This window comes from Gekko japonicus, unplaced genomic scaffold, assembly GCF_001447785.1.
Source record: "Gekko japonicus isolate JY-2015 unplaced genomic scaffold, Gekko_japonicus_V1.1 scaffold480, whole genome shotgun sequence".
Taxonomy (NCBI): Eukaryota; Metazoa; Chordata; class Lepidosauria; order Squamata; family Gekkonidae; genus Gekko; species Gekko japonicus.
In genome coordinates, this window is record NW_015175370.1 from 763420 (window position 1) to 790404 (window position 26985).

General features: G+C 45.5%; 1 protein-coding gene across 1 annotated transcript in view; it reads left to right on the forward strand.

Annotated features, from left to right (window-relative positions):
• Positions 1–26707, forward strand: part of REL (v-rel avian reticuloendotheliosis viral oncogene homolog) — a 54309-nt gene extending 27602 nt beyond the window's left edge. The window contains exons 4-9 of the mRNA XM_015425493.1: positions 15099–15239; positions 16430–16534; positions 19810–20022; positions 23240–23308; positions 24436–24510; positions 25938–26707. Coding sequence (XP_015280979.1) covers positions 15099–15239; positions 16430–16534; positions 19810–20022; positions 23240–23308; positions 24436–24510; positions 25938–26707 — 1373 coding nt within the window. The remainder of the gene's footprint in view (positions 1–15098; positions 15240–16429; positions 16535–19809; positions 20023–23239; positions 23309–24435; positions 24511–25937) is intronic.
• The last annotated feature ends 278 nt before the right edge of the window (positions 26708–26985 follow it).

Below are 26985 nucleotides of genomic sequence, written 5' to 3' on the forward strand. Positions count from 1 at the left end.
TGCCGGGCTCCACTGCGCATGACATGGGGGAGGGCACGAGGATCCCGCCAGTTCTCTTCTGACCGCTGCGCTGGTAGGACCTCTACGCCTCAGTCGGTAAAGTTTGTTGGCTTTAGGCCTTCTTTTTCTTCTTACCTCAATTAGTTAGTTAAGGAAAATTGTTTAGTTAGTTATTTTTTCAGTTTGGACTATCTTCGCCTCTGCGGAGACACTCTCTTCTCCTCCCTCCGGCCTATGGCCGCGAGGTGGGGTTTCTTCAAATGGTGCTGGACTTGTGGCAGAAAAATTGCCCCCTCTGACAGACACTCTCTTTGTCTCCTGTGCCTCGGGGAATCACACCATGTTGACTCTTGCTCCCACTGTTCCAAACAGACCAGGAAGAATCGGGCAGCAAGATTCCGTGTGGCGCTAATGGAAGCAGCACTGTCTCCGGTGGCATCTTCGTCACACGACATGTCCAGGCATGCTTCGATGTCAACGCCCGCATTGGAATTGGCGGCCACTCTGTCTTCGACATCGGCCCCGATTGAGCTGAAAAATCAGTGCCCAAGTGCCCGATTTAGGCGCAACAGCCTGAAGCCCATAACCCTTCCAAGATCTGGAAGACGGGCAAGGACATTCGACTCAGCAAGCATAAGAAGCACAAGAAAGGCTCTCTCGATAAAGCATTGAGTCCGAGATTGACACTCAGTCTAGAGCTGCTTTGCTTGCCTCATTGAGTCGAGGGCAATCACAAGGTGCACTTCGGTCACCTTTGTTTCACCCCAACCAATCCATCGACTCTGATCCAGAGCTGGATTTGACTCAGATACCGTGATCTCCCGGTATCGAGAGCCTTCATCGGGATCAAGGGACCCATCCTGTCGTCCCCTCACCCCCATTTGGGCCTGACGAACGAGATCAATCTCCAACATCATTCCAGCCCCCATCATGGGATCAACACCAATGGCAATATCTATACGGGGCTTATCCCTTCCCGGGATCAATGCCATGGCTTCCCCCACGCCCCCCTGTTGAGTGGGATCGCCAATCCGCATCCTCACGGATTTCCCGGTACCAAGACCCTTCCTTGTCATCGGAATTCGTTAAACCACGGCAATTGAGACCGATCACTAAAGGTTCCAGCTTCTAGTCGTTGGCACTGAAAAAATTCTCGGAACCGACAGAGCTACTGCCTTCAACGCCGATCCTCCAGACATCATTTTCGGAACCTTCGGACCGCTCCAGCTCTTCCAATTCCCAATCGGGTGATGAGAGTCCACACCCACCATTGCAACCATCCCCACCGCAACAGGTCAAGGACGATCTACCCATTTCCCCATCAGAGGATGTCAAATCTTACGGGGACTTTGTCAAACGTATGGCTGATAAATTGGCTTTGTCCACCATCTAGCCACCACCGATTGTCATGGACTCTGCTTTCGACATTGTCCAGATGGACACCTCAGCATCGGTCGCCCTCCCCATGACCTTGGTCCTCCTAAAAACCGCCAAGGATCCCTGATCTCATCCTTCTTCCATCCTCATTTCCAATAAAAGACTGGATCACATGTACAAGATCCAGGAGTCGGGAGCTGAATTCCTCTTCACCCATCCAAAGCCGAATTAGTTAGTCGTGACCTCTTCTGCTAAAGGCAAGAGCAGCCATTCTACCCCTTCAGACAAAGAAGGAAGGAAACTGGACGCTTTCGGAAGAAAGTTTTACACACAGGAGCTATGGGGATTAAGGCTGCTAATTATACTGCCTGCATGGGGTGCTATCAGTTTGCCCTATGGGAACAAATGTCAGAACTTCTCTATACTCTCCCGAGTGACAGCAGCCATCTGGCTAAACGGATCCAGAAGGAAGGTATGCTTCTGGATAAGCACCGACTTAATGTCTCCAAACATTTGCTGGACTCCGCAGCTAAGACCCTCACGTCGTCGGTCACTTTACGTCACCATGCATGGCTAAGCTCTTCGGCCTTGTAGCCAGATACCAAAACCATTGTTGAAGGTCTTCCCTTTGAAGGTGACGGCCTCTTCAGCTCTACCACAGATTCTGTGCTTCAAGAGTTGGATAAGAGCATCAAGACATCCTGTAGTCTGGATGTCTCACCTACCACCAAACATAGCAAAGGCAAACTTTGGACCAAACAGTGGTCCCGTAGACTCTTGTCAAAATCTCCTTCTGAGTCTTACTGGCAAAGATCATCGAGCAGTTCATCTCGGCCTTATATGGGAAAGCCTAAGTTCTCATCTGCCTCTTTATCTAGATCTAAATCTCCCAAGACTCCTAAACAGAGTCTGACTCCAACTCCATTCCGTCGTTCCCTACTCATTTAGCCCCCCTACCTTTCGGCCTGGAGGTTCATCATGTCAGACCGCTGGGTCCTTTCCATAATCGAGTCGGGATACCTTATAGAGTTCTCCCACATCCCTACAACTGCTCACGTCCACAGCCCCTCGGGTCTTCACGAAAGTCATGGTGTGATGCACAGAGACCATGAAGAAGATAAATAGGTTGCTTCCCTGTAACTGATGATCTTCGAGTGGTCATCTGTGCATTCACACCACCCACCCTCCTTCCCCTCTGCTTTCGGCCCTGTTCTTTCTTTGGAGACTGAGGGCAGCGGTCAGAAGGAACTGGCGGGATCCTCGTGCCCTCCCCCTAGTCATGTGCAGTGGAGCCTGGTACATGACCGGGGAGCGGGCATGAAAATCCCTTTTGCTTTCCATTATACCGATCGGGGTCAGCGCAGGCGCACTATATCCCAGAGATGTGAATGCACAGGTGACCACTCGAAGATCATCAGTTACAGGGAAGCAACCTGTTTTTACCAGTGGTCTGACTTTGATGTAAGGCAGCTTCATAAATGTAGAAGGTAGGTGTCATCTTAGAAGAGCATTTTGCATTATCTCACACACTCTCATGCATGCTACCTGCTGCATGATGTGACTTCATCATCCAAAGACACCATTGCCTAGAGAAAAATGTGCTATTTTTAGTAAAGAAGATTTGGTTTTTATACCCCGCTTTTCTCTTCCCTAAGGAGTCTCAAAGTGGCTTACAATTGCCTTCCCTTCCTCTCCCCACAACAGACACCCCATGAGGTAGGTGGGGCTGAGAGAGCTCTGAGAGAACTGTGACTGGCCCAAGGTCACCCAGCATGCTTCATGTGGAAGAGTAGGGAATCAAACCCGATTCTCCAGGTTAGAGCCCACTGCTCTTAACCTCTACAAGAACTTGTGGGCACTCAATGAAATTGCTGAGCAGTTGTGTTGGAATGGATAAAAGGAAGGTACTTCTTCACCCAAAGAATGAGTAACACATGGAATTCACTGGCACAGGAGGTGGTGGCAGCTACAAGCATGGATGGCTTCAAGAGGGAATTGGATAAACATATGGAGCAGAGATCCATCAGTGGCTATTAGCCACAAGATATAGATAGGAACTCTCGGTCTGGGGCAAGTGATGCTCTGTATTCTTGGTGCTTGTGGGGGACAACAGTGGGAGAGCTTCTAGTGTCCTGGCCCCACTGCTGGACCTCCTGATGGCACCTGGTATTATGGTCCACTGTGTGACAGCGTGTTAGACTGGATGGGTCATTGGCCTGATCCAATATTGGCTTCTTTTATGTTCTTATGTTCATCACATTCTCTCTTTTTAAAAATGTAGAGTGTGGAATTCTAGAAATTAGCAGAAATGCAGCAATAATTGATAAGCCAGATTTCTAGTCTATGAACTGGTTTTTTGCCTACAGATTTCTAGATCTGGCTTTTATTTTCCTGACTGTTCACTGTCTTTCCCCTTGTACCTCCTGCTCAGCTGTCTCTAATCTCAAAAGCCATTCATCCCTTTGTCAAAAAGCTTAAAGTGAGCTTGTAAGAACCTGAACCTTGCAAGCAGTGTTGGGGAAATTTTTGCAAGTTTATGGGCAAAAGGATGCCCCCAAGTTTTTAAAAATAATGCAGTGTTTGAACTCTTTAGCAATATAGGTGCCCTGTTCTACAAGGTTAGATTTTTTGCTTGTCACTGGTTGGTAATTTCTGCATATTAAACATTTTTGAAGCTCCGGGTCAGTTGCTGTGTTCTTTGCTCAGGACTGAATGGATGCTTTGAAATGGATGGTAGCCATTTTCTCATGTCAGCCTAAATTCTGAAGCATGGCCCTGCATCTTGGAGCCTGCCCCCTGGCAACTGTACAGTTCAAGGTAAAGTTGATAAATAAATGAGTGGGACAAGGTGGGAAAGTTGTGGTATTCTAGACCCAAGCAAGCCAGGGAGAGTGTGGGTGTGGGTGTAAATCGTGAGTCATGGTAGGTGTGGTGAGTGGGTGAAAAGTGGGACTTGGTATACATAGTTATTTCTAAGGTGTCACCTTTGGTGCTGTGGGTGTGGACCTACAAATAGTGATGAAAATATTTAAATGCATGATTTTGGTCTGGTGCCTATGAATTTGTATGCACTCGGAACAGGTTTTGAGGGTGACCAATGAGAGTGTTCTCTGTGGCTCTGTTATGAGTGGAATTTCAGTTTGTAAGAGGCCATTAGCATGATGCCTCACTTGGGACAGATTAGCTTTCCAAAGAACAATGACATAACCATGCCATATGGGGTAGTCCCCTTCCATGCCTTAAAATGTAATATACATATACAAAGAAGAAGAAGAGGAGGAGATTGGATTTATACCCCACCCTTCACTACCCAAAGGAGTCCCAGAACGGCTTACAAACTCCTTTCCCTCCCCACAACAGACACCCTGTGAGGTAGGTGGGGCTGAGAGAGCTCTTGACAGAAACTGCTCTTTTTCAAGAACAGCTGTGCCAGAACTATGGCTTGCCCAAGGTCATCCAGCCAGGTGCGAGTGGAGGAGTGGGGAATCAAACCCAGTTCTCCCAGATTAGAGTCCATGCACTTAACCACTACACCAAACATAGTATGTCACCTTAGAACTGTGCCAGCTAGGGCCTGGCAGCCAGCGGGGAGACTTGCCAGCAGCAGGGGCCCTCGCCAGTGACATGACAACGTTGCTGGTGATGCACTGATGTCACTCCCCGTGTGTCCAGGAGTTATATCAGCATGTTGACGGGACGTTCTGACATTTGGGCAAGAGGTTTTGCCCAAATGCCAAAGGTGTGCAGAAAAATCTGAAAAGGTGCATGTTCAGGCACCACTAATACCTCCTTTGTAGGATGCATCATTTTCATTGATCTGGGGTCAGGTGGGTACTATACAGAGAGAGAGAGAGAGAGAGGGAGAGAGAGAGAGAGGGAGATCCACTGAAAGTCTCAGTGAGAAAGGCAGAATATAAATTAAGGAAATAAATAAACTGCACTCACAGCATATGTTGCATGTTAGCAGGGGTCGTTTCGCAGAAAAAGAGCTAGGGGAACTCATTAGCATAACTCATTAGCATATGCCACACCCCCTGACATCATAAGGCCCGGCGGTGGACCTGCAAGACCGGCGGGAGTGCAAGGAAGCCCCGCCAAGGCCCTCCCTGGCCCCAGGCAGGCAGGGGTGGGGAGAGGCAGGGAGGAAGCAACTTACCCTCCCTCTTCTCCTGCCTCCTCCTGGCTGAATGAGGGCCGGAAGTGGGGCGGCCGGAAGCAGGGGACGGGGCTTTGTCATGTGCCCCCCCACCTTACCTGCGGGAACTGCGATCCCCCGCGATCCCCCCCGAAATGACCTCTGCATGTTAGTATTATAACTGAAACATATCAAGAGGCCGTATGCAAGAAAGGAAACATTTCCAGTGGCTCCTAAATCAAGAGTCTTATGGGCATCTTATTCCTGTGACCAGAGCCCTCCCTTGCTCCAGTGTTCTTCATGGAGTGCCTGACAAACAGCTAATGCGGTGTGATTTTTTAATCTGGTTGTTGTTCTTTTTTTGTTCTGTCCTGCTTGGGACTATCTTTTCTGATCATCATCAGCTGATCAGGAAGAGCTTCTTCTTCTTCTTTTATAGTGCTTGCTACCAATGCTCCCTCTTAGCTGTGGAGTCTTGTGAGCAAAAATTCTACTTTGTGAGCTCCTGGCATTAAAGTTGTGAGCGAGCGATTTGGCTACTGCATAAATGAGTTTGCTCCAGAGCCATCCTTCCTGAGCTAAGACAAAAACCTGTGAGCTGGAGGCTAAAAAACTGAGCTAGCTCATACTAACTCAGCTTAGAGGGAACACTGCTTGCTACCTTCTTTTACTGGAGACCTTGGTGTTTTAACGTATGACCTTCTGAATCCAATGAATACAATACAATGCTCTGCCACAGCTCCTGTTTGCCCAGCAGCACCATCATGATTCCCATTCTGTGCACACAAGAAGCTCCAAAAGAGCACTGGCAAACTTTCAGTTTGCACATATGTGGTGTGGCCCTGAGCAGAGTCACACCCTTTGAAGCCCATTGACTCTGCATAAGAATTCACTGTTAGTCACTTCCATTGGGTTTTCTGGAAGTGCTTTGTCCAAATGTCTGTGTGATCCTGGAGTTGGTAGGACTTCTTTCCAGTTTTTCTCTTTGTTACTACTGTGATGTTCCCTTTTGCTTGCAAATCAGGAATATGGTACTCACTCAGGTTCCTGCTCTTAACTTCACACAGCAGAAATGGATGTGTTCTAAGTGTCCATTTATTAGCAAGAAGATTCAGGGATGGGAACAGTTGGTTTCAGGACAAGGGTGCTCATGCAGTCTTCAGTTCTAACCAACAAACAGAACTAACAAGCAGGGAATCCACCCCAAACCAACACACTTAAAATATCAGATGGAAGGACAGATGTTTCCATTGTAACGTATGCAATAAATACACCACAGCCTAGCTGCTAGGGTTGCCAGCCTCCAGGTGGGGCCTGGGGATCTCCCGCTTTTACAATTGATCTCCAGCTGACAAAGACCAGTCCCCCTGGAGAAAATGGCTGCCTTGAAGGGTGGACTCTATGGCATTGTACCCTGCTGAGGCCCCTCCCCCAAACCCCGCCCTATCCTGGCTCCACCCCCAAAGTCTCCAGGTATTTTCCAACCCAGACCTGGCAACCCTACTAGCTGCCCCTTCTCTCTAAGCCCACATATCCCCTGTCCAAAAGAATCTGGTGAACTTGCAAAAACACAAACCCTGGAAGCAGAATTATTCCAACAAGGAAAATGGCATGCAAATTATACATTCTGAGTGCAGAATATGGCCCTTTTTTGATACGATGGCTTTTATTTCCATATTCATCTGGCACAGAGGCCAAGAAACCATAGTGAGTTGTGCCAATATGCACATCATATGGTTGGAGATGACCTTTTGCAAAAACTAGATATTTTAGGAGCCTAAATTGCTTATGTACCCTTAAGAGCGGTCTTATTTACCAATTTATTTATTTTTTTGCTGTAGGTAGGGTTACCAGCTCTGGGTTGGGAAATACCTGAAGATTTGGCAGGTGGAGCCTGGGGGTTGGGGGAGGGGAGGGACCTCAGCAGGGTATAGCGTCATAGAGGTCAAACTCCAAAGCAGCCCTTTTCTCCAGGGGAACTGACCTTGGTCACCTGGAGACTAATGATAATAGTGGGAGATCTCCGGGTGCCAGCCCAGCTGTAGGACTTCCTTAACATACAGATAAACATGATCGCTTGCTGCCTTCAGCAGATTAAAGAGCTCTTCCAGAGGAGCAAGGAAGGAGGTGAAGCAGCTTGTTGGCTGGTTCTTTAAAACCTTGCAATTCCCTTTCACATTGCAATGGTTTTCTGAATGTTTGTAGAAAAACATCTCAAAGACCGGAGGTGTGTGTGGGGGCTTGGCCTTTTACTAGAATGTAGAGTCACCGGAAATTTGTGGCCTAGTGTTGTAGAATGCCATTGGCTGACTTTTGTTTCTTTGGTACTGGGGTAGGTGCGGCCAGTTGCAAACACTGAGTAAGGCCAAGAAGAGGAAGTTGAATTGCAGCTGTCATGATCTGGCCTGTGCCAGCACGGCCTAGCCGGTCTAAGAGGCCTGGCTGGCAGTAGGAGGCAGCTAGGCCTACAACTCCCAGAGGGCATTGGGAGAATCAGAGAGGCAGCTTCTGGGAGGAGACTGTTGAACTGGGGGAGGAGAGTCGGTTAGCCATTAACTGAGGAGAAACAGGGTGTTCTTTGGGTCTCTCTCTGCGGCCTGGTCCCACTGTGGGGACAGGCTGGTCTGGGAGAGAGGGAGCTACACTGGGATCAGCGTGAGTGCTAGGCAGGCTGGGGCCTGGAAGTAGAAACAGGTAGCTGCGTTAGTTTATGTTTATTTGTCCTTTCACACTGTTATTCCCTTTTGAAGCACCTTGCCGTGTCTTGTTTTTCCCTGCCCCACTGTTGTTTTAATAAACCCTTTTTGTGTAAGTATTTTCTCTGCCTGGGTCAATCACGCCTGTGTTCTCGGCTGTAAAAGGGGCTTGGGAAGGTACCCTGGGCCTCCCAAGGGACCATAAATCCAGGGTGGTGGCGGTGGAACCCAAAGACCCCTCTGGGGTCATGACAGCAGCCAAAAACAATCTTATGCTCCTTCCGTCTTTTTTTTTAGCAGTGAGATGTGTAAACACTTCCCTTAGTACCTTGACTAATGAACCAGCCATTGCCTAGATAAATGACTTCGAGAATCAGTCAGAAAGTCCCTGGTGCAAATGTCACCTCTGCCCTCAACTTCCTAGGTTGCCTTAAGTGTACCTCTACAGATTGCTTCCCCCCCTTGTCATTTTTTCTGGAATGGACATAATTTTACGGAGAATCCAGATGACACTGCTGCCAAAGTTTTAATCAACTGAAACTAAAAACAGGGGGAGAAAACTCAACCCAGGACAACAGCAAACTGAGTAACAAAAAGGATGAGATAAAGGATAAAATAAACCCACTGATTAGGGAATATATAATTTTAATGAAATCTCATCAATAAGACTGAAAGATAATGTGGTATATAAACCTCCCTGGCTAGGGGCATGCTTTTAAATTGACACAGTAGTTTTGAGGTGTGGTGATGGTTGGTCTTGGTTTTCATAGAATCATAGAATCTTAGAGTTGGAAGGGATCTCCAGGGTCATCTAGTCCAACCCCCTGCACAATGCAGGAAATTCACAAATACCTCCCCCCCCGCACACAAATACCTCCCCCCCCCAGAAGAAGGGGGAGGGGGGGAAACCCAACCCTCCAGGACCCCTGGCCAAATTGGCCTGGAGAAAATTGCTTCCTTACCCCCAAAGTGATGTTTGCATTTGCCATGGCTATTGCATGCTTAAGTGCCATGTGGAACCACACTCTATTGCAAGTGCAATGTGAAAGTAGTGTTGCCAACCTCCAGGTGGTGGCTGGGAGATCTCCTGGGATTACAACTAATCTCTGGGCAACAGGGATCAGTTCACCTGGAGAAAATGGGCACTTTGGAAGTTGGACCCTGTGGTGTTATTCTGCCCCAAATCCTGCCCTGCTCAGGCTCTACCCCCCAAATCTCCAGGCATTTCCCAACCCAGAGCTGGCAACCCTATGTGGAAGACTTGAGGCTGGTTGCAGAAAAGGAATGCCTCGGCAGTGCTAAATACAGTAGTGTGGAACAACTTGCTAGGTTCCGTGGAATGGCTGGAAGGCATATGATGCCACATCTTTGCTGAAGCCAAGTCAATCTGGAACATCTCAGAAAGGAACTGTCCGTCTTAGGAACTGAGATGTCCTCCTTGATTTCAATATATGGGAAATTGTGGTGGGAGCTGGTGTAGCATAGCAACTAAGAGAGAATGAGTTGTGATCTGTACCGTTAGTGGCTGGAATCTCATGTGTACAGTCTCACTAGTCATCCTACACAAATTATTCTTTCTTGGCTTCAGTCCCCAATAGGGGTATAATAATACAGGCTGACTTTACACAGCTGCGGTAATGACTGCTGTAGTGTGCAGTGCTTGGAAAATTAGTTTCTCAAAAAGAGCTAGATTTGAGTCCAGCAGCACCGTAAAGGCCAACCAAGATTTTTTTTGGGGGGGTGAGCTTTTGAGAGTCAAAGCTCCCTTTGTCAGATAGCTTTGACCCCCGGTATCTTGTTGGTCTCTAAGGTGCTACAGGACTCCAATCTAGCTGTCCTACGGCAGGCCAACAAGGCTGCCCTCTGAAACTTTCTCAAGAAGGATCAGTATTACTAAACTGCTGATAGAAGGTTCTGACTGAGCGATATCTATACCTCCCCTTCCTCCAGTGACTGAGTGGGGATTTGGACCCATGTCTCTCTGGTGTAGCTGTGTCCCCCCAAATCTCCAGGAATTTCCCAATCTGAACTTGGCTAACCTGCTTCAAGCACTGGTGTTTGCTTCTTTCTCTGTTTTCCTGACCGTTTTTCTTTCTTTTCCAAGTCATTGGGTGTCTTTAGATAAGTCCCCAATGCCTCCAGTTCCCTAACCAATTTTCACCATTCTGGGTTAGGGCATGAGCTGAGAACCTGAAAAGCAGGTCTTTGCTTTGAACAGCTGTCCGGTGAACTAAACTTAAAGGGTGTTTTGTTGAAATAAGAGCATCTGTGATATATCATTCCCAAGGTAAACACTTTGCAAATGCATTCTGGGCACTGTATTTGAACCCAATTTTTTTCCTTCAGACTAAGGTCACCAACCTCCAGGTGAGGCTTGGATGTCTCCTGGATTACAGCCGATCTCCAGACTGCAGAGACCAGCTCCCCTAGAAAAAAATGGCAACATCCAAGGGTAGACTATATGACACACCATAGAGTCTAGGAGATATTGAAGTGCTAGAGTGACATTACACCCCTGAACTCCCTTTTCTTCCCATACTTCTCCCTCCTCAGGCACTGCCTGTAGTGTATTCAACTGTATGAATGTAAACTCACACATTCATACACCATGTAAAGCTTCGTCCTGGGCAAGGATCCTAATCATTCCAATTCCATTGGTAGCCCAGGAAGAACCATCCAATCACCTACATCCAGTTCCATGAGAGGGAACGCTTGTGATTGGACTTTATTGTCACAACCTGATTGGTTGTTATTGTATAATAGGGCATGGCTATATTAGCCGGGAGAGTTTAAAAGAAGCTGTTCTGGCTATTCAAGTTGATCTGTTGGAGTTGAGTTATGCGTTGCTGAATAAAGCTGATCTTTTGCTGAATCACTCTCTGACTCCTTTGTTAAGTAGCCAACTTAACACTCCCCCCCCCCAATCTCCAGAAATTTCCAAAGTTGAGTTGGCAATCCTACTTCATGCACTAGTGTTTGTTTCTCTCTGTGTTGTTCTTGCCATTTTTAATGCAGCCCTCCTTCCCTCCCAAATTATTGGGTGTCTTTAAATAAGCCCACAATGCTTGTGTCCCACACCCCCTTTTTAATAGGGGGACGATAATCCTTGATCATGGAGATAATGTGTGTGACGTGCTTGGTAATGTGCTATAACAATGCTAAGTACTGTTATCTTGTGCCATTAAAGGAAAAAATGAGTGCTTATCGTGCTCTATTTTCTTAATGTAATAGGAAGTGGAATTTAAAAATAGCCCAAGAGATGTGCTTCCTCTTTTAAGCGGTACATGTAAAAAAAAAATAATTAACCATTCTGCACATGCTTTTTCTGCACATAGAGACTTCCCCATTCACTTTTGGAGCTGCCTTTCTCCATCGAAGCGAATGGGAAAATCTTCCTGATAGGAACCTCCACATGCGCCATGCACTGAAGCATGAGATATGCAAGGGCAACACTAGGTGATCACTGGGCAGCACAGTCCATTGGGAAGTGCTTCTGTGTACAGAAATGAATAGCACCTGTGTGCATATAACTACATATAATGCAACAGGAATAAACCAGGCAGCTTTCCTGCCCAAGCCATACTGCAGTAAGTGAGGACGGTGCCGAAGAGCATTGTTTGTGCCCTCTAAGTGGGCATGTAGAATTCAGCTTCTGGATGGATTATTATCAGGGTGTATTATTTTTCTCATCTCAAAGTAATAAATGAAGACTGCTTCCACAAATCTTTGGGTACTGTGCTCTTAGCAATCATGTGCAGCTGGATTGTCTTGTCCACGCAGGAAAATCCATTTGCAAATGATTGTTACAATGAAATGCCAGCACAGTATTCAGTGGTGTGTAGAATGCAGCCAGGAGACTCTGTTGCCACTCTTCAGTTCTTCTGCAGCTCCTCTGGATCTCATAACTCCCATCATATTCCACCTAGCCTTACTCTGTTTCCTGTATAAAAGAAATAAACCAATTCCCATCTGTGATAGGAAAATTAGATGATGACTTCTTTTCTGAACCCCAGTGTTTAGACTTATTCATAAATTGTGTCCATTCTGACACGGTTCCCAACTTTCTGTCCTCAAATGTCTTGTTTCCATATAAGCTGAAGAGCTACCCCCTTCCCCCATACATCTAGTATGGAAGCCTTGCATGTTGCACGCAGGATGCTAGCTAGGTTTGTACCTTGCTGCTGTCCACCATGAACTGTAAGTGTATGTCCCCGGGAGAGTATTACACTCACTGGATAGCAATCTACTGGTGGTCCCCAGCCCCAAAGATGTCCGGCTGTCCTTGTCTAGGGCTTTCTCAGTCCTGGCCCCAACCTGGTGGAACTCTTTGCAGAACACCACCAGGGCCTTGCGGGATCTTATGCAATTCCGCAGGGTCTGTAAGGCAGAGATGTTCTGCCAGACTTTTGGTGGAGGACAGCAATGGTTTCCACTCTAGCTGGCATCCTTTTATGCTCTCCAGATCATTTTGTCCCCCCTCCTCCTCTGCCCACGAGGTGGCTGGACAGTCCAGAATGCGGGGCAGGATTTTTAGTTTGCTATCTGGCGTTTCAATTTATCTAATGGTATTTTATTCTTATAGTAATTTTTTTTCATTGTTGTACATCACTCAGAGCCCTGCGGTAGCTGGGATGGGCAATTCAGATTTGGAGGCAAATTCTATGGTTGTACCATAGAGCCTAGGAGAAACAGAAGCCCCACCTAGAGTAACTTTACATCCTCACTGAACTCCCTCTGCTTCCCAAGCTTCAGCCTTCCCTGGACACTACCCCGAAGTCTCCAGGAATTTCCCAAGTCAGAGTTGGTAACCCTACCTATCTATAATGTAGTGCTGGTCTATCTTACCAGGCTGTTGAAAGGACTACAACATGGTAATGTATGTCAGATGCTTTGAAGAAGTGCAACTGGAGTATGAACTACTATTATAAACTTCCAAGAAGACCCATAATTTGAAAGAGCAATTTGACAGCTACTGCCAGGGGTTTTTTCCATGGAAAATTTCATATGAGAGGATAAGTGTTGTCCCAAGAACTATGCAGATTTGTGTTTCTGTATAATTAAAGCTTTCCCCATGGAGGATGAAAAACATCCTTGCATACAAACTCTACCATAAAAATGTGGTGATGAGATATGAACAAACTTATTAGAAGTGAGATCTGATAGTAGGATGGTGTGTTGGGCTTACAGAGTAGTGGAAAACCTCTACATTGTGCATTAGCAGTGTTCTCAATTTCACAGTAACTGTACAGTGATAAAATAGGCATAAAAACTGAGTACAGGAAGTGTCACATCCCACTTGTTGTATAGGTAAGACCACAATTATGACGTAAGGATTTGGTGGTTTTTTGGTGTGTGTGTGTTGCTGTAATACTTAGATCTTATCGATACAATATTTTATAGGTGCATTTTTAAAGTTCAGTGTTGCTGGTCTGAAATTTAAATAAAATGGCATTTTTGAATATTTTGTTCTGGCACAAGATGTAATTTTTTCTGACTCCCTTTTCACTGCAGCCTTTCCCCATGTAGTTTTTTGACCACATGAGTCCCACAATCCCTAGTGTAGACTTTTGGGTGGTCCAAAGGGGCCTATCCTTCATCTTATATCAGCTGAGAACCTGGTAGGATCTAATACCTATACAACTGGAAGATTTGTTTTTTATATTTAAAAGGCATTTTAGTTCTGTGGTTACCCATAGAGGCTGCAAATGATGGTTTTAAATACAATGAATACATTCACTGTACCTGATAGGTAAGTACAGAGTTCCAGGTAGTAATCTGTGTGTGTGTGTGTGTGTGTTAGTTAACATTTATGTGCCCTTCCTCAACACTTGAGTTTATCTGACATTGGACATATAGACTTAAATTAGCTAGCAAGACTTTACCTCTCCCTGAAGAATCCTGGGAACTTCTTTGCATGGGGTAGGAAATGCCATCACATTGCAGTTGCAAGGTTTTTAAGGCAAGAGACATTCAGAAATGGTTTGCTATTGCTTGGCTCTGCATTGAGAGCCTGGACTTTGCTGGTGGTCTCCCATCCAAATACTAACCAGGGCCAACCCTGCTTAGCTTCTGAGATGTGACAAGATCAGGCTAGCCTGGGCCATCCAGGCCAGGGCTTGATTGGGGTAAAGGTAAAGGTTCCCTTGCTCGAAAGCCAGTCGAATCCGACTCTAGGGTTGTGGTGCTCATCTCCTTTTCAAAGCCGAAGAGCCAGCGCTGTCCCAAGACGTTTCCGTGGTCATGTGGCCGGCATGACTAAGCACCAAGGCGCACGGAACGCTGTTACCTTCCCACTGAAGTGGTACCTATTTATCTACTTGCAATTTCTTGCTTTCGAACTGCTAGGTTGATAGGAGCTGGAACTAGAGACGGGAGCTCACTCCGTCATGCGGCACACTCGGGTCTCGAACTGCTGAACTACCGACCTTCCCCAGCCTGCAGTTCAGCGTCTTGACCACTTGAGCCACCGCAAAGTGGTTGAGGTAGGGATCGCTAAAATAATTAGCAGCAGCTCACCAGACTATAGTTCCCAGAGGTCATTGGGGGAATCATGACACAAAGTGGTATGAAGCTGTGACACTATTTTATAGTGTGGATGGTTCCAAAGTATATATGTTGATATATTTCTGCTGAGTGTGTTACCAAAGTAGTAGCTGTCTGTTTCCACATTATGCAGAAGCTACCCTTAGATAACTTTGTTCTTACGTTTCTGTGAATAGCTTCACCCAACCCTTGTCTGTACACGGTAATCGGTGTCCTCCAGGACAGAAGGCATCCATTCCAGGCAAGCTGAACCCCAGCACCTCTCTCTGTCTGTCTGTCTGTCTGTCTCTCTCTCTCTCTCTGTCAAACACGAGTCCTCACTTTCCAAATGTCTTTTGGCTTCACAGTGTCCCAGGAGCAGTTGCTAGCCATTGAAGAATATGACCTCAATGTGGTGAGGCTCTGCTTCCAAGCGTTCCTCCCTAATGAACATGGCGATTTCACGCTAGCTCTTCCACCAGTCATCTCAAACCCTATTTATGACAATAGTGAGTATTTACGGGCTGGATTGTGATTTAAAGACAAAGGTGGAGAAGGAGGCAGCTGCCAGGCACCCTGCCTGAGCCTTGCCCCTGGTTGTTCTCTTTGGGTTATGGGTGACTTCTCAAGTAGAGTTGCCAACCTCCAAGTGGGGCCTAGAGAGGTCCCAGGATGACAGCTGGTCTCCAGACTGCAGAGGTCAGTTCCCCCGGGGGAAAAGGCTGCTTTGGAGGGTGGGCTCTATGGCATTATACGCCACCTTCCCCAGGCTCCACCCTCATCTCCAGGAATTTCCCAACCTAGAGTTGGCAACCCTGCTTCTAAGTCACACGTTCCACTATTCCCGCTTCAAAAGTCCACTTAAGTAATGACTATCCCGTGCAGCCCCACTAGGGAGAGAGCTGGTGTTGCTTCATAGCTAGTGTTAATTTAAGACTGGGGGAGCTCCAGGTGCAAATCTCCCCTCAGCCGTGGTGGAATTTGGTGATGTTGGGCCAGTCATGCTCTCCCCCCTTGCGGGATTGTTTTGAGGATAAAATGGAGGAGGGGAGAACCCTGTGTGTTACCTTTCATCTTTGGAGAAGGAAAGGCAGAATTAAACAAAAACCACTGGCATAGATCCAGCTTGTTCTTGCCTCCCCCTCTTGCTGTATGCCCCCAGCTGTGTGGCTCCTGGGAACAGCATTTGGGGAGATTTAGGGCTGCAGCAGGAGGGGGCAGTGAGGGACGCTGTGTTCCATGGGTAGGAACCACTGCCTGCCCCATCCATCTTCAAAATAACACACTGATCAAGGCTGTTCTCTGCCTCTGCTGCATGTTGCCGTTCTTAAGGCTTGGATGAAGAAGAAGAGTTGATTTTTACACTCCATTTTTCTCTACCTTAAGGCGTCTCAAAGCAGCTTACAATCACCTTCCCTTCCTCTCCCCACAACAACCTCGTGATGCAGATGGGGCTGAGAGAGTTCTGAGGGAACTGCGACTGGCCCAGGATCACCCAACTGGCTTCATGTGGAGGAGTGGGGAATCGTGAATTGTGTTTCAGTTAATGACTGCTATTTCTGCATCATCAGCCCTCCAAATAGCACACTTCCTAGCAAGACTTCCTCTTTCCTTCCCCTTATACTTTAAAGTATGATTTACAGTAATGGTCCCCCTCTCCTCTTCTTTCCCCTAATCATTGCTTCCTGTTTCTGTCTAGGAGCCCCAAATTCAGCAGAACTGAGAATCTGCCGTGTGAATAAGAATTGCGGAACTGCGAAAGGGGGAGATGAAATTTTTCTTCTGTGTGACAAAGTTCAGAAAGGTAATTGGCTTCCTCCAGACTTCCTCCTGTCTCGGGGGAGAGGATCCTCTCTGCAGTCGGTTGTTGGCGCAAAAATCTAAGGGACATTAATTGGCTCACCTGGCAGTAAAGTGGGCTAGGGTCTGGAGGACCTAGGCATAACACAAGATAAATTGCTGAAAGGGATTACTGGATAACTTTCATTTGATTTTCTGCTCAGCACCTGTCCTGATTTTGGCTAGATGCTCAAACAAACAAATAAACAAGAAGCAGCAAGAACTGAATTTGTTTTTGTTAGAGACCCAGTCAGAATCAACAGATCTGTGCATCAGCTTTGAGCATGCCGATTTTCTTTCGTAACACTTATAGGTTCTGTGTACTAAAAGAAAAAAGCATACAAAGGGCAGGTAGGTTCTGATATCTCCTGATGACAAATGTGCTGGCAAGAAGCAGACATCTGCAGCTTCCCAGCATACGCACACATGGTAAAATAGTCATATGCGAACATCACATGTGTCTCACGGTATTGTGGCTGCACGTTTTGATTGGTGTAATCACCAGTTAATCATTTAGAACTGCACTTGATTGAGTGGTGGAGACCAAGTGTTAACGGATGGTTCAGTGGAGGTAAGGGCACAGATTAAAAAAATTTTTTTTAAGCTGTCTTGTTATGATGGGCTACTACAGTAAATGAAAAAGAAATGGTAAAAATGGGAAGTGGCACACACATGGCTTAGTGGCACAGCACATGGTTTGCATGCAGAAGGTCCCAGATTCAGTCTGTGGCATCTCTGTGGACAGTGGCTCAGTGGCAGAACATCTTCTTGGCATGCAGAAGATCTCAAGTTCAATTCCTGGCATCTCCAGTTAAGAGGATCCGGTAGCAGGTGATGTGAAAGGCCTTGACCTGAGACCCTGGGGAGCCGCTACCAGTCTTAGAAAGTACAAATTTTGATGGATCAGTTATCTGATCCAGTTCGAGGCAAGTTCAAATGAGTTCACTTAAAGGATCACAGATGTTAAGCGACACCCATTTCTAATACAGACTCTGGAGAGCTGTTGCCAGTCAGTGTAGACAAAGGCAGCTTCATAAGGCCCTTGGTTCAAACAGACAGTCACTTTTGTGCATTAAATTGTAAATTCTCACACCATCCTTCAGTATCCCAGGCAAAACTGCACCTATGTACATTTACTGAAGTCTGTAAATTGGCAGATGACTAATCAATTGGCAATTATTTCATTGGCCCTGGTTGCCATGCCATTCCTTACAGTGCATATAGAGAATCTGAAGAAGAGATCCCTCAAATGGATTTTAGCACTTAATAATTTTATGGGCTTCTGTTCAGTAAAGATGCCACATTCTTAATGACCCTTGTTCAAAAAAGAATGCTAGAAGCAGTGTGGAAACCTTTTTACATGTGGATCCAAACAAGAGATTAAAAGAAATAGATTTTGAGCTTATAAACCAGAATGTGTATCAGAAAACATTTCTTAAACAAAGAAAAGATTTGAATTATGTAATTTAACTTGCAAGATGATGCTCTGTACTCTACCGGTTCCTGAATGTCATACCCACTACCTATCCCACCCCTTCCTTACCTTTTCCCTTATGAATATAAAAATAATTTAAAAATGTATTCTTGTTGGCTGAGGACCAAAACAAACATGATTAAGATCAAGTATATCTGTTGGTCAATAAAGAGCAAATCGTGTACAAGCAGCTGAAATTCAGATTAGAAACATGCAGGAAGAGAAAAAGATGCAACCCTTCAAGCCATGATTGGTTTTGCTAATTGAATTAGGGGGGAGAGAGAGAGAGGGAGAGAGGTGTCCCTTTAAAACACCAGTGACCATACGGGAAGCTTAGTTTCATCTGAAACTGCATGCAGACTGAATGGTTAAATTCCCTCTTTCTTTTCTGTGCAGGGATGGTGGCGATCTGAACTGCCTCTGTGCGCTTGCACAATTTAACTTTAACAAACTGATGGAGACCCTAGGAACTTTGCTGTGTCAGTTTGGCCCTAGGGGGTCAAACTACATGGGAATCTCATAGAGTTTTTTTTTTTTAATTTAAAAAGAAACCCTGAAGGCTGAATTTGGTTTGGTGTCAAGTGCTGGGAGGGGACCCCGAGTCCCTGGGCTGTTGTTAGCAGAGGAAAAGGAAGAAGACACCTATGTTAGTTTTTCCCCACCACTACAAATAGCTTTTGTAAGGGTGCTTTTAATTAAAGGAAAACATCCATAGTTTGTTGCATGCGGTTTGGATGGCAGGGATGCAATACTGGGAAAAGGGCACAGGGAGGATGGTTACGTCTCCCCCGTCACCATGGCCTTGGTGCAAACTGAGGCTCTCAAAGAAGTACTTTGGGAGATCTGATTGTGGATCTCGCAAATAAGATGTAGTGTGTGTCTCAAGATTCAAGCCTGCTTCAAATAGTGCCGACCTATATCTTAAAATAGGTACGGTGTTGAGCAAAATGGCTGAACAAGTGTGCCTCGTTCATAGTTAGTCATAGCTGGACATGCACAGCTTCCAGGCCTTCCAGGTTAGGGTTGTCAACCTCCCAGAGTTACAACTGATCTTCAGATGACAGATATCAGTTCCCTCGGACAAAATGGCTAGTTTGGAGGGTGGACTCTATAGTTTGTTATCCCACTGGGGTCCTTCCCCTCCTCTCACCCGGCCCTCCCCAGGGTCCACACACACACACCCTCCAATCTCCAGGAATTTCTCTCTCCAGAGCTAGCAACCCTTCCAGGGTCAGCTGGCCCACTACACTGTTTGGGAATGAAACTAATATTCCTGTAACCACTGTGAACTGCTAATCATGTGGCACAGTGAATATAACCTGGAGATTCCCTGGTATTGCAGTTCATCTTCAGACTTCGGTTCCCCTAGAGAAAATGGATGCTTTGGAGTGTGGGCTGTACGGCATTGTACCCCAGTGAGCTCCCTGTCCTCTCCAGGCTCCATCCCTGGAGCTTCCCAACCTGGATCTGGCAACTCTACTTCCCTGCCAGTGGCCAAGGGGTACCTGGCAACCCTATGGGACCCCCCCCCCCCTTGAATCCCTGTATTTTGTCATGAAGGTCCTTGGGTAGTCACTGTGAGTCCCTTTCTCATGGCCTAAATTAACTTCAGCAGGGTTGTTGAAATACTAGATAAGAATAACAAAAAAAATTGGAATGAATCTTGATTTGTGCTTGGGATATGCTGGCTCAGCTTTGTGTGTATGAGGTGGGAGGTTGATTGGTTACCTTTGCTAATTCCTATGCTTTGTTTTTCTGGCAACCAGATGATATAGAAGTCAGATTTTCCAATAATGAATGGGAAGGCAAAGGAATCTTCTCGCAAGCTGATGTACACCGCCAAGTAGCCATTGTCTTCAGGACCCCTTCCTTTTACAAAGATCTCTCCGAGCCAGTAACCGTGAAGATGCAGCTGCGGAGACCTTCAGATCAAGAAGTCAGTGACCCAATGGATTTCAGATACCTGCCAGAGGAAAAAGGTATAATTAGAGGTGGAGTTACTTCTATAGACCTCCTAATAGAGGATTAAATTATATTGAACTCAGTCCCATGCTAGTTAGCACAAACCTAGATTGGTCCTTCAGGTTAAAAAGTCTCATTTTGGAAACACTTCCTTATGTTTGCTCAGTACCAGCTTTATGTTAGGTTAGGTTAGGAGACATTTTCAAAAGCTCATACCTTGAATAAAACTTTGTTGGTCTTAAAGGTGCCACTAGACTCAAACTTTGTTCTGCTGCTTCAGACCAACATGGCTACTCCACCTGAATCTACCTTCCAAGCGTGTGTGTGGTTGTCTTTAAATGCGTGAGCACAGATTTAGATTAGAGCCATAGGAAATAATAGTTTTACCTCCCCCCCACCCCCATATTTTTCAAACCTGAAATGTCCCTGCAGAACTGCTATTTTGCCCCAGTGGCACAAATCAGCTAACCGAGCAAATACTTTGGACCTCCTGATAGTAACTGATGGAGACCCGCCTAGGATCTATCTATAGGACCTATAAACACACCTTTAATCACATTAATAATTGTTTATTACATAGAAGTGTAACGATTCATTACAAATAAAATTATAAGCCTGTATGTATCACATATAGTGCCACTCAACCACATATGGGCTCCTATTAAAGAAGTTGATATCCTCTAAACATTTCTTGACTGCAGATTCTAGTTCAAGAGGGGAGAGGTTTTTGAGCAACTGAAAGATTTGTCCGATATCTGAAATAAACTTGGAAGTCTAAAGACAAAGTTCTGTTGTGAAAACGTCTTCTCTTAATTATTATAAACTAACGTCTCCTTTTAAAGGAACAGAAGACGAAGTGGACAAACATAAAACAAGTTCATAACTCTAGATATAAAACTATGTTTTAAAACAGGGGTGCCCAGCTTTTTTGAGCCTGCAGGCACCATTGGAATTCTGACACATTGCAGCTTACCTTTAGTCACACAGTGAAAAACCTTGTGCTGTGGTGGAAGCTGCTGCTAGAGTTCCCAGACCCCCACCGAGGTGGGAGATTCCCCACTTTGGGGGACCTCCACCTGGCACCGTTCAGCCAACGGGTGGGGGGACTTACCAGCAGCAAACTGAGGCCTAGGCCTCTGACACCAGTAAGGTGTCACCAGCATGCACCAGAAGTGATACCATCATGTCACCCACAATGCAGGGACACTCTAGTTTGGGCAAAAACACTATGGTTAAGACAGCTTCTACTATAGAGTTTTTGCCCAAATGCCAGAGTATTCCCATGTCGTTGGTAGTGTGATGACATCACACTGGAAGTGACATCACTGCATCATCAGTGACAGAGGCCTAGGCTCAGTTTGCTGCTGGCTAGTTTCCTTCTCCCCCCCCCCCCCCCAAGTAGCCTGGCAACCCTAGCTGCTGACAAAGCAACATTTTTTTAAAATCTGCAAAGCCAAATCTCCAGTGGCCAATGAGAAATCTTGCTGGGAAAAGCCCCACCTAGTTTTATAAGCTTGTTCATGAGAGTACCAAGCTTAGCCACCGTGGCTACCTGCAGTTTTTGCAAAGTGTATGTAAGTGTGTGTGTGCATATAAATATATAAATGTATGCTTTTTCAAGCATACTTCTACAATTTAAACAGTGCAATCCTTTGTGGAGTTAATCAAGTCTAAACTTAAACTGGAACAACTCCTCATAGGCATGCACCGTCAAGTTCGCTAATTGTACCCTAAAACGAGAGATAAGCATGTCTATAATGCTTATAGAATATGAAGATACTTATACGATATAGTTTTGTACCTAGACTGATAAACTTTTATCACATTTGAAAAGTTCCTCTTCTTTTGTTTTAAAAGAAGAAGTTACTGGCTTATTGTACTTAACATAATTAAGCTACTTTCAAAACAGCTTTGTCCCTGAACTTCCAGGTTTACATCATATTGGACAACTCTGTCCTCAGCAGTCGTAAAACAATCTCCTCTGCTGAAATAGAAGTTGCATTCCATTATAATTATGTTACGAGCACTATAAGTTTATTACATGTGTTAGTTATGTTCAGTGGTGTTCTTATTGTCTGCATTTTTGGATTAAAATATGTGATAAATTGCTAGGTTTCTATTGTTAAATCATGAGATATTAGTATTTTATACATTGCTCTAATGCAATTAAACATTTGTCTATATATTTCTTCCCCTGATGAATTGTTTCTTAAATGGGGAGGGGTTGTGGCTCAGTGACAGAACGTCTGAAGGTCCCCGGTTCAAGCCCCAGCATCTCTCATTAAAAGTGTCAGAAAGTGATAGCTTGCCTAGAGCCTACAAGGCTTTGTTTTAGACACCAGGCCAAAACGTTTCTGTTTGCCCTGGCAAACAGGGGTTGACCTTTTAATACTATTTTAATCCAGAAGCTGTTATTTTAAGCTGCCAAAGGTATGTTTTTATACTGGAATGGTTTTTTTTATTAATGCTGAAGTTTGATTAATGTCTTTTAATGTTTTGGGTTTTTAATTTTATTTTTTAAGCTGCCTCAGGCAGGTTCCTGGAGAGGCCACATAAAAATTTCTGTTGGATAACACCTTATTTATAGTCTGCCTTTCTTGCTGAGACTCAAGGCAAAGTACAAAAGGTCAAGGCAAATACAAAATGTCACACAGGGTTTTTATCTTGCCCTTAGTTTGAGAGCATCTGCTTTGCTGGTCCGATTAATATTAATCCCCAAAAGTCTGATTGGATGGGGGGGGGGTTACTTGTCTTCTAAAAGATTTGTGATATCGTTTGTGAAGGAGTTCAAAAGCCAAGCTGCCACCATAGAGACAACTCAATGCATACGTCAAGCTAGTATTGTGGTTACTGAAGGGCCATAACCACGTCAGTGCTGCTCCTCATGGCTAGCTGCTTGTGTGAAACAGCAATTGGGGGGTTAACCAAGTCTTAACCATCCGAGTTAAGCTGCTTGAAAAAAAGATGTTTGCTTGTGTGGTTAAATGTGACCTGATATACATGGATGCCAGTTCACACAAGCAGACATGGGGTATGGTTAGAGTGGTTTCCCCTCAGCAGCTGCACTCCTGGGGTAACATGGATTGGGCCCTGGAGAGTCCACTGGCAGCAGAACTCAAAACAGGGGCTCTCTCGTTCTGTAAACATTCCCAGGGGTGAGTTGTAAGGTTTCTGGCTGTGAGCTGAACTACTTGATTATCAATATTAATGCCATCTTATCTCCCTCCTTTTTAGATCCTTACGGTAATAAGGCAAAAAGGCAGAGGTCTACAATGGCTTTACAAAAGCTTATACAAGATTGTGGTAAGGATATTCTTCTCCCACCTTGCTATTCTGAAGCTAGCAAAACAGTTATCACCTCATATGGGTTTAGAGGGAGGCCTTGTACTCTGCGCGAAAAAGCTAAATGGAAAGGCTCTGTGGGATCCCTGTTTCTGTAGGATCATTGTCTATGCCGTGTCAAAGAAAGAAGGCCTGTCTTACTCTCTCCAGCATTCCCATGTGTAATGGCTTTTCCCGGTAGGAATAAATGGTACCCGGGCATAAATGATACCTAGACATTTACGTATGAGAAAAGTAAAGGAGTTTCCTTGGCGATGACGTAGAGTGGATTCTAAACTGCTCTCCTGCTGACAGCAGCCATTCAGACTCAAGCCTGTTTCTATCTACACAGGCCGGTTCTTGGTCCTGTTCCTTGGTCATGAGGACAAGGGGCGATTCTGTGGCTGATTCTGCATTGGCTTTTCCCTCCGTTGTCTTACGAAACCCACGTTGGAACAGAAATTCCCCTCTGCATTGGATGCTGCTTTCACTTCCTTTGATCATCAGATTTTATGGTAGCCTCCACTCTCCTTGCTGCTTTTGCTTTCTTTGATCATCGGATTTTATGATACCTTCTGCATAGATTTATGGCCATTCAGGGGTGACTTCAGGGGCCATCCAGGGGTTACTTCATTGCCGTGATGTATCTGAATGTGGTTTTGAGCTGCACTTTTCCCTCTCAGTTGAGAAAATGTGGAGTGAATGCTAGATGCAGAACTGCCCTGCATCTAGCATTCGCTCCACATTTTCTCAACTGGGAGGAAAAAGTGCAGCTCAAAACCACATTCAGATACCCTGGGGCAACGTTGTACTGACTGTAAAGTCACCCCTGAATGGCCTTAAAACAGCCATCAATCTATGCAGAAGGTACCATAAAATCCAATGATCAAAGAAAGCAAAAGCAGCAAGGAGTGTGGAGGCTACCATAAAATCCAATGATCAAAGGAAGTGAAACTGGCATGCAATGCAGAGGAGAATTTCTGCTCCAACGTGGGTTTCGTAAAATAATTGAGGGGAAAAACAATGTAGAATCAGCCAAGGACATATACGATGATGGATTTGTTTGTTTTTAAAGGCATGTTTAGACTAACAACTTTTCTCCCTCATAGACCCAAATGTATATGAGAGGCCTAAAGCAGTTGCATTTCAGACTGCTGCCAGTGAAGGAAAGATAATTAAGAAAGGTAATTTCTCCTCAGTTCTTTAAACATTCACTCGCCAGCTCCGTTCAATTGCTTGGCTCTGTTTCTGTGTGTTCTAATGGCTGATGTATAAAAAGGAAAAAAAGTTAATAAACAAAGAAAGGAGAGTAGGTTTATTTGTGTGTGTCATCTGAGGTGATGACAGAAAAACCTATGAGCCACTTGTTTACAATTAAAGACTGGCCTCAGTCAAACGATAGGTACAGCTCAGCAGTGTGACCACCTGCTAGTCATCATGGCTTAATTTTTACCTGCTGGGAGGGTGGGGGATACCCCGCTGCCAGTGAATGCTTCCCCCACCATTTCCTGATGTGCTGACACCACTCCCTGTGCACCTGGAAGTGACATCAGTATGATGCTGATGGCAGGGCTATTTTTGGGCAGGAACGCACAGGAATGGAGTTCCAGCTGGCTTCAGAGTTGACCACGCCCACTACAGCCAAAACTTCTGCGTGAGTGGTTACAGAGGGAAGGCCTGGAGAGCGACACACACACCCCTGTGACTCCAAGGTGGGCAGGCCAGGGGGGCCCCTGGAAGGATCGGGGAGGCGTTTAAATGCCTCCCCGTGCATTCCCTGGCCTGTCCAAGGGCCAGCTTGCCCGGACTCCGCACTGAAAATACTATTTGGTGAAAATAGTTTTCAGGGGGGTGATGAGGAGTTTGCAGCTGAGTTACAAATCCAGAAAGTTGGTGTTCTTCCTAGCTTCCCTAGGTTGATGACGTAGATATGCCATCTTCATATACAAGTGACAAGCAAACCATGCCAAAATATACCATTTATGGCAGTGCTTGTCATGGTTTTGATATCTGCTGCACAGTTACTTAAAAACAATTAGGCACAATGCACTTGTCACTCAAATATCTTTTTTTGTCGGCTCTCAGAACCCAGGGCAGGTGTCCTGTGTATCCTGGCTACTGTGAGTTAGCTCAGTCAATAGCTGAGTGGGAATCTGAACCTGGGTCTGCCCATCCCAACAGTCTTAAGACCGTGCCATAATGGCTCCTGTCATGTAACAAAGTCGGAGGAGAGAGTGGGCAAAGGCATGGTTTTGTGAGGTAATGGAAGAGTTAAGATCTATACTGTACATTAAAATAAATATGGAAAGACAGGCCAAGTCTAAAGATCAGCTGTGCCTGATAATTCAAGTTTGGCTCCCTGTTCTCTCTCATGCATTCCAGGACCTAAACGAAACATATAGAAAAGTTAGACTTTCTCGTTAAGTAAAATTGCTTCTGAATAGTGAGGCTGCTTTTCAGTAAACCTGTGCATGCCTTAATTCAGGCCTTTTAAAGCTTTATGTCAGCTTTCCCTAGAAGATGACATAGCGTTATCTTATGGTCCCTGTTTTCTCCTTACATATTCCTGGCCTTATCTAAGTACCACTAACTCTTTCTTTTCCCCCGGCAGAACTGAATATGTATCCATCCCAGACGGAAACTGTGGTCCCAGTGCAGAGAGCACCTGTGAACAGATCTCCAGCACCGTCGTACTATTCTCGTCCCATGAGCAATTCAAATGGGTGCCCAGCCCCATCCCTGCAGATGACAGGGTCCTTTAAGCAGGATGCAGCTCTTTCCTCATGCTGGCGTTCTTCCTCTTTGATTCAGCAAGCCAACTTGATGGTGGATTCCTTGCATCCTAGCACACAGAATGGCAGCGCAGTGCCAGTAGGGCAGGAAAATGGCCAGAACTGGGCCAATCAAACAGATATCTACAGAGGATACTTTGATGCAACCAATAGCCAAGGGTCATCGCCATCATCAGCTCCCCAGCAAGATATTTTGAATGTCTCTGGAGCTGTCACTGGGCAACCTATTCAACATGTGACTGCCCCAATATCCAATGGTGTCAACATGGAGGATTCTAGATGTTCAAGCGTAACTTTGGAGTCCTTCACTCAACTTTTTAAAGCAAGCAATCACAGGAGACCAGGCCAGGCAGCACCACATGCCAGTACATCAGTAGCTGCTCCTTGTAATACATCTTTGAATTCCATGTCCTCTCCATTTGAGCTAAATTCCTTCCACTTCCTGGACAGCCTCAATGAGTCAAGGCTCCCCAGCAACCCCAATCCTCAGAATCAAATCAACGGTCCTAGTAGCCAGTATTTTGGTTCATACAGTACCCAAGAAGAGCTCCTTAACCCTTTTGGAGATCATTTTGATAGCATGCTTTAAAACTTAAGGAATTCAGGTTGCCAGTGATTTATGTCAGTAGGAGTATTCATTTTTCCATGTGAATGCTGTGAAGATGTAGTAATCCCCCTCAAGTTTGTAGCGCTAAAAAAAAAAAAGAATGATTGTACACTGAGGAAGAAATTGGGCAGAGGAGTAATGTTTTGAAAAAACTGGGTGAGATTGAGTAATCGTTAACCTTGCTTTTGTAAAAAGTAATGTTTGTATTCTTGTGCTGCTGGAGGAAATTGATGGAAAGGCAGGTGGCATTTTGTTGTCTG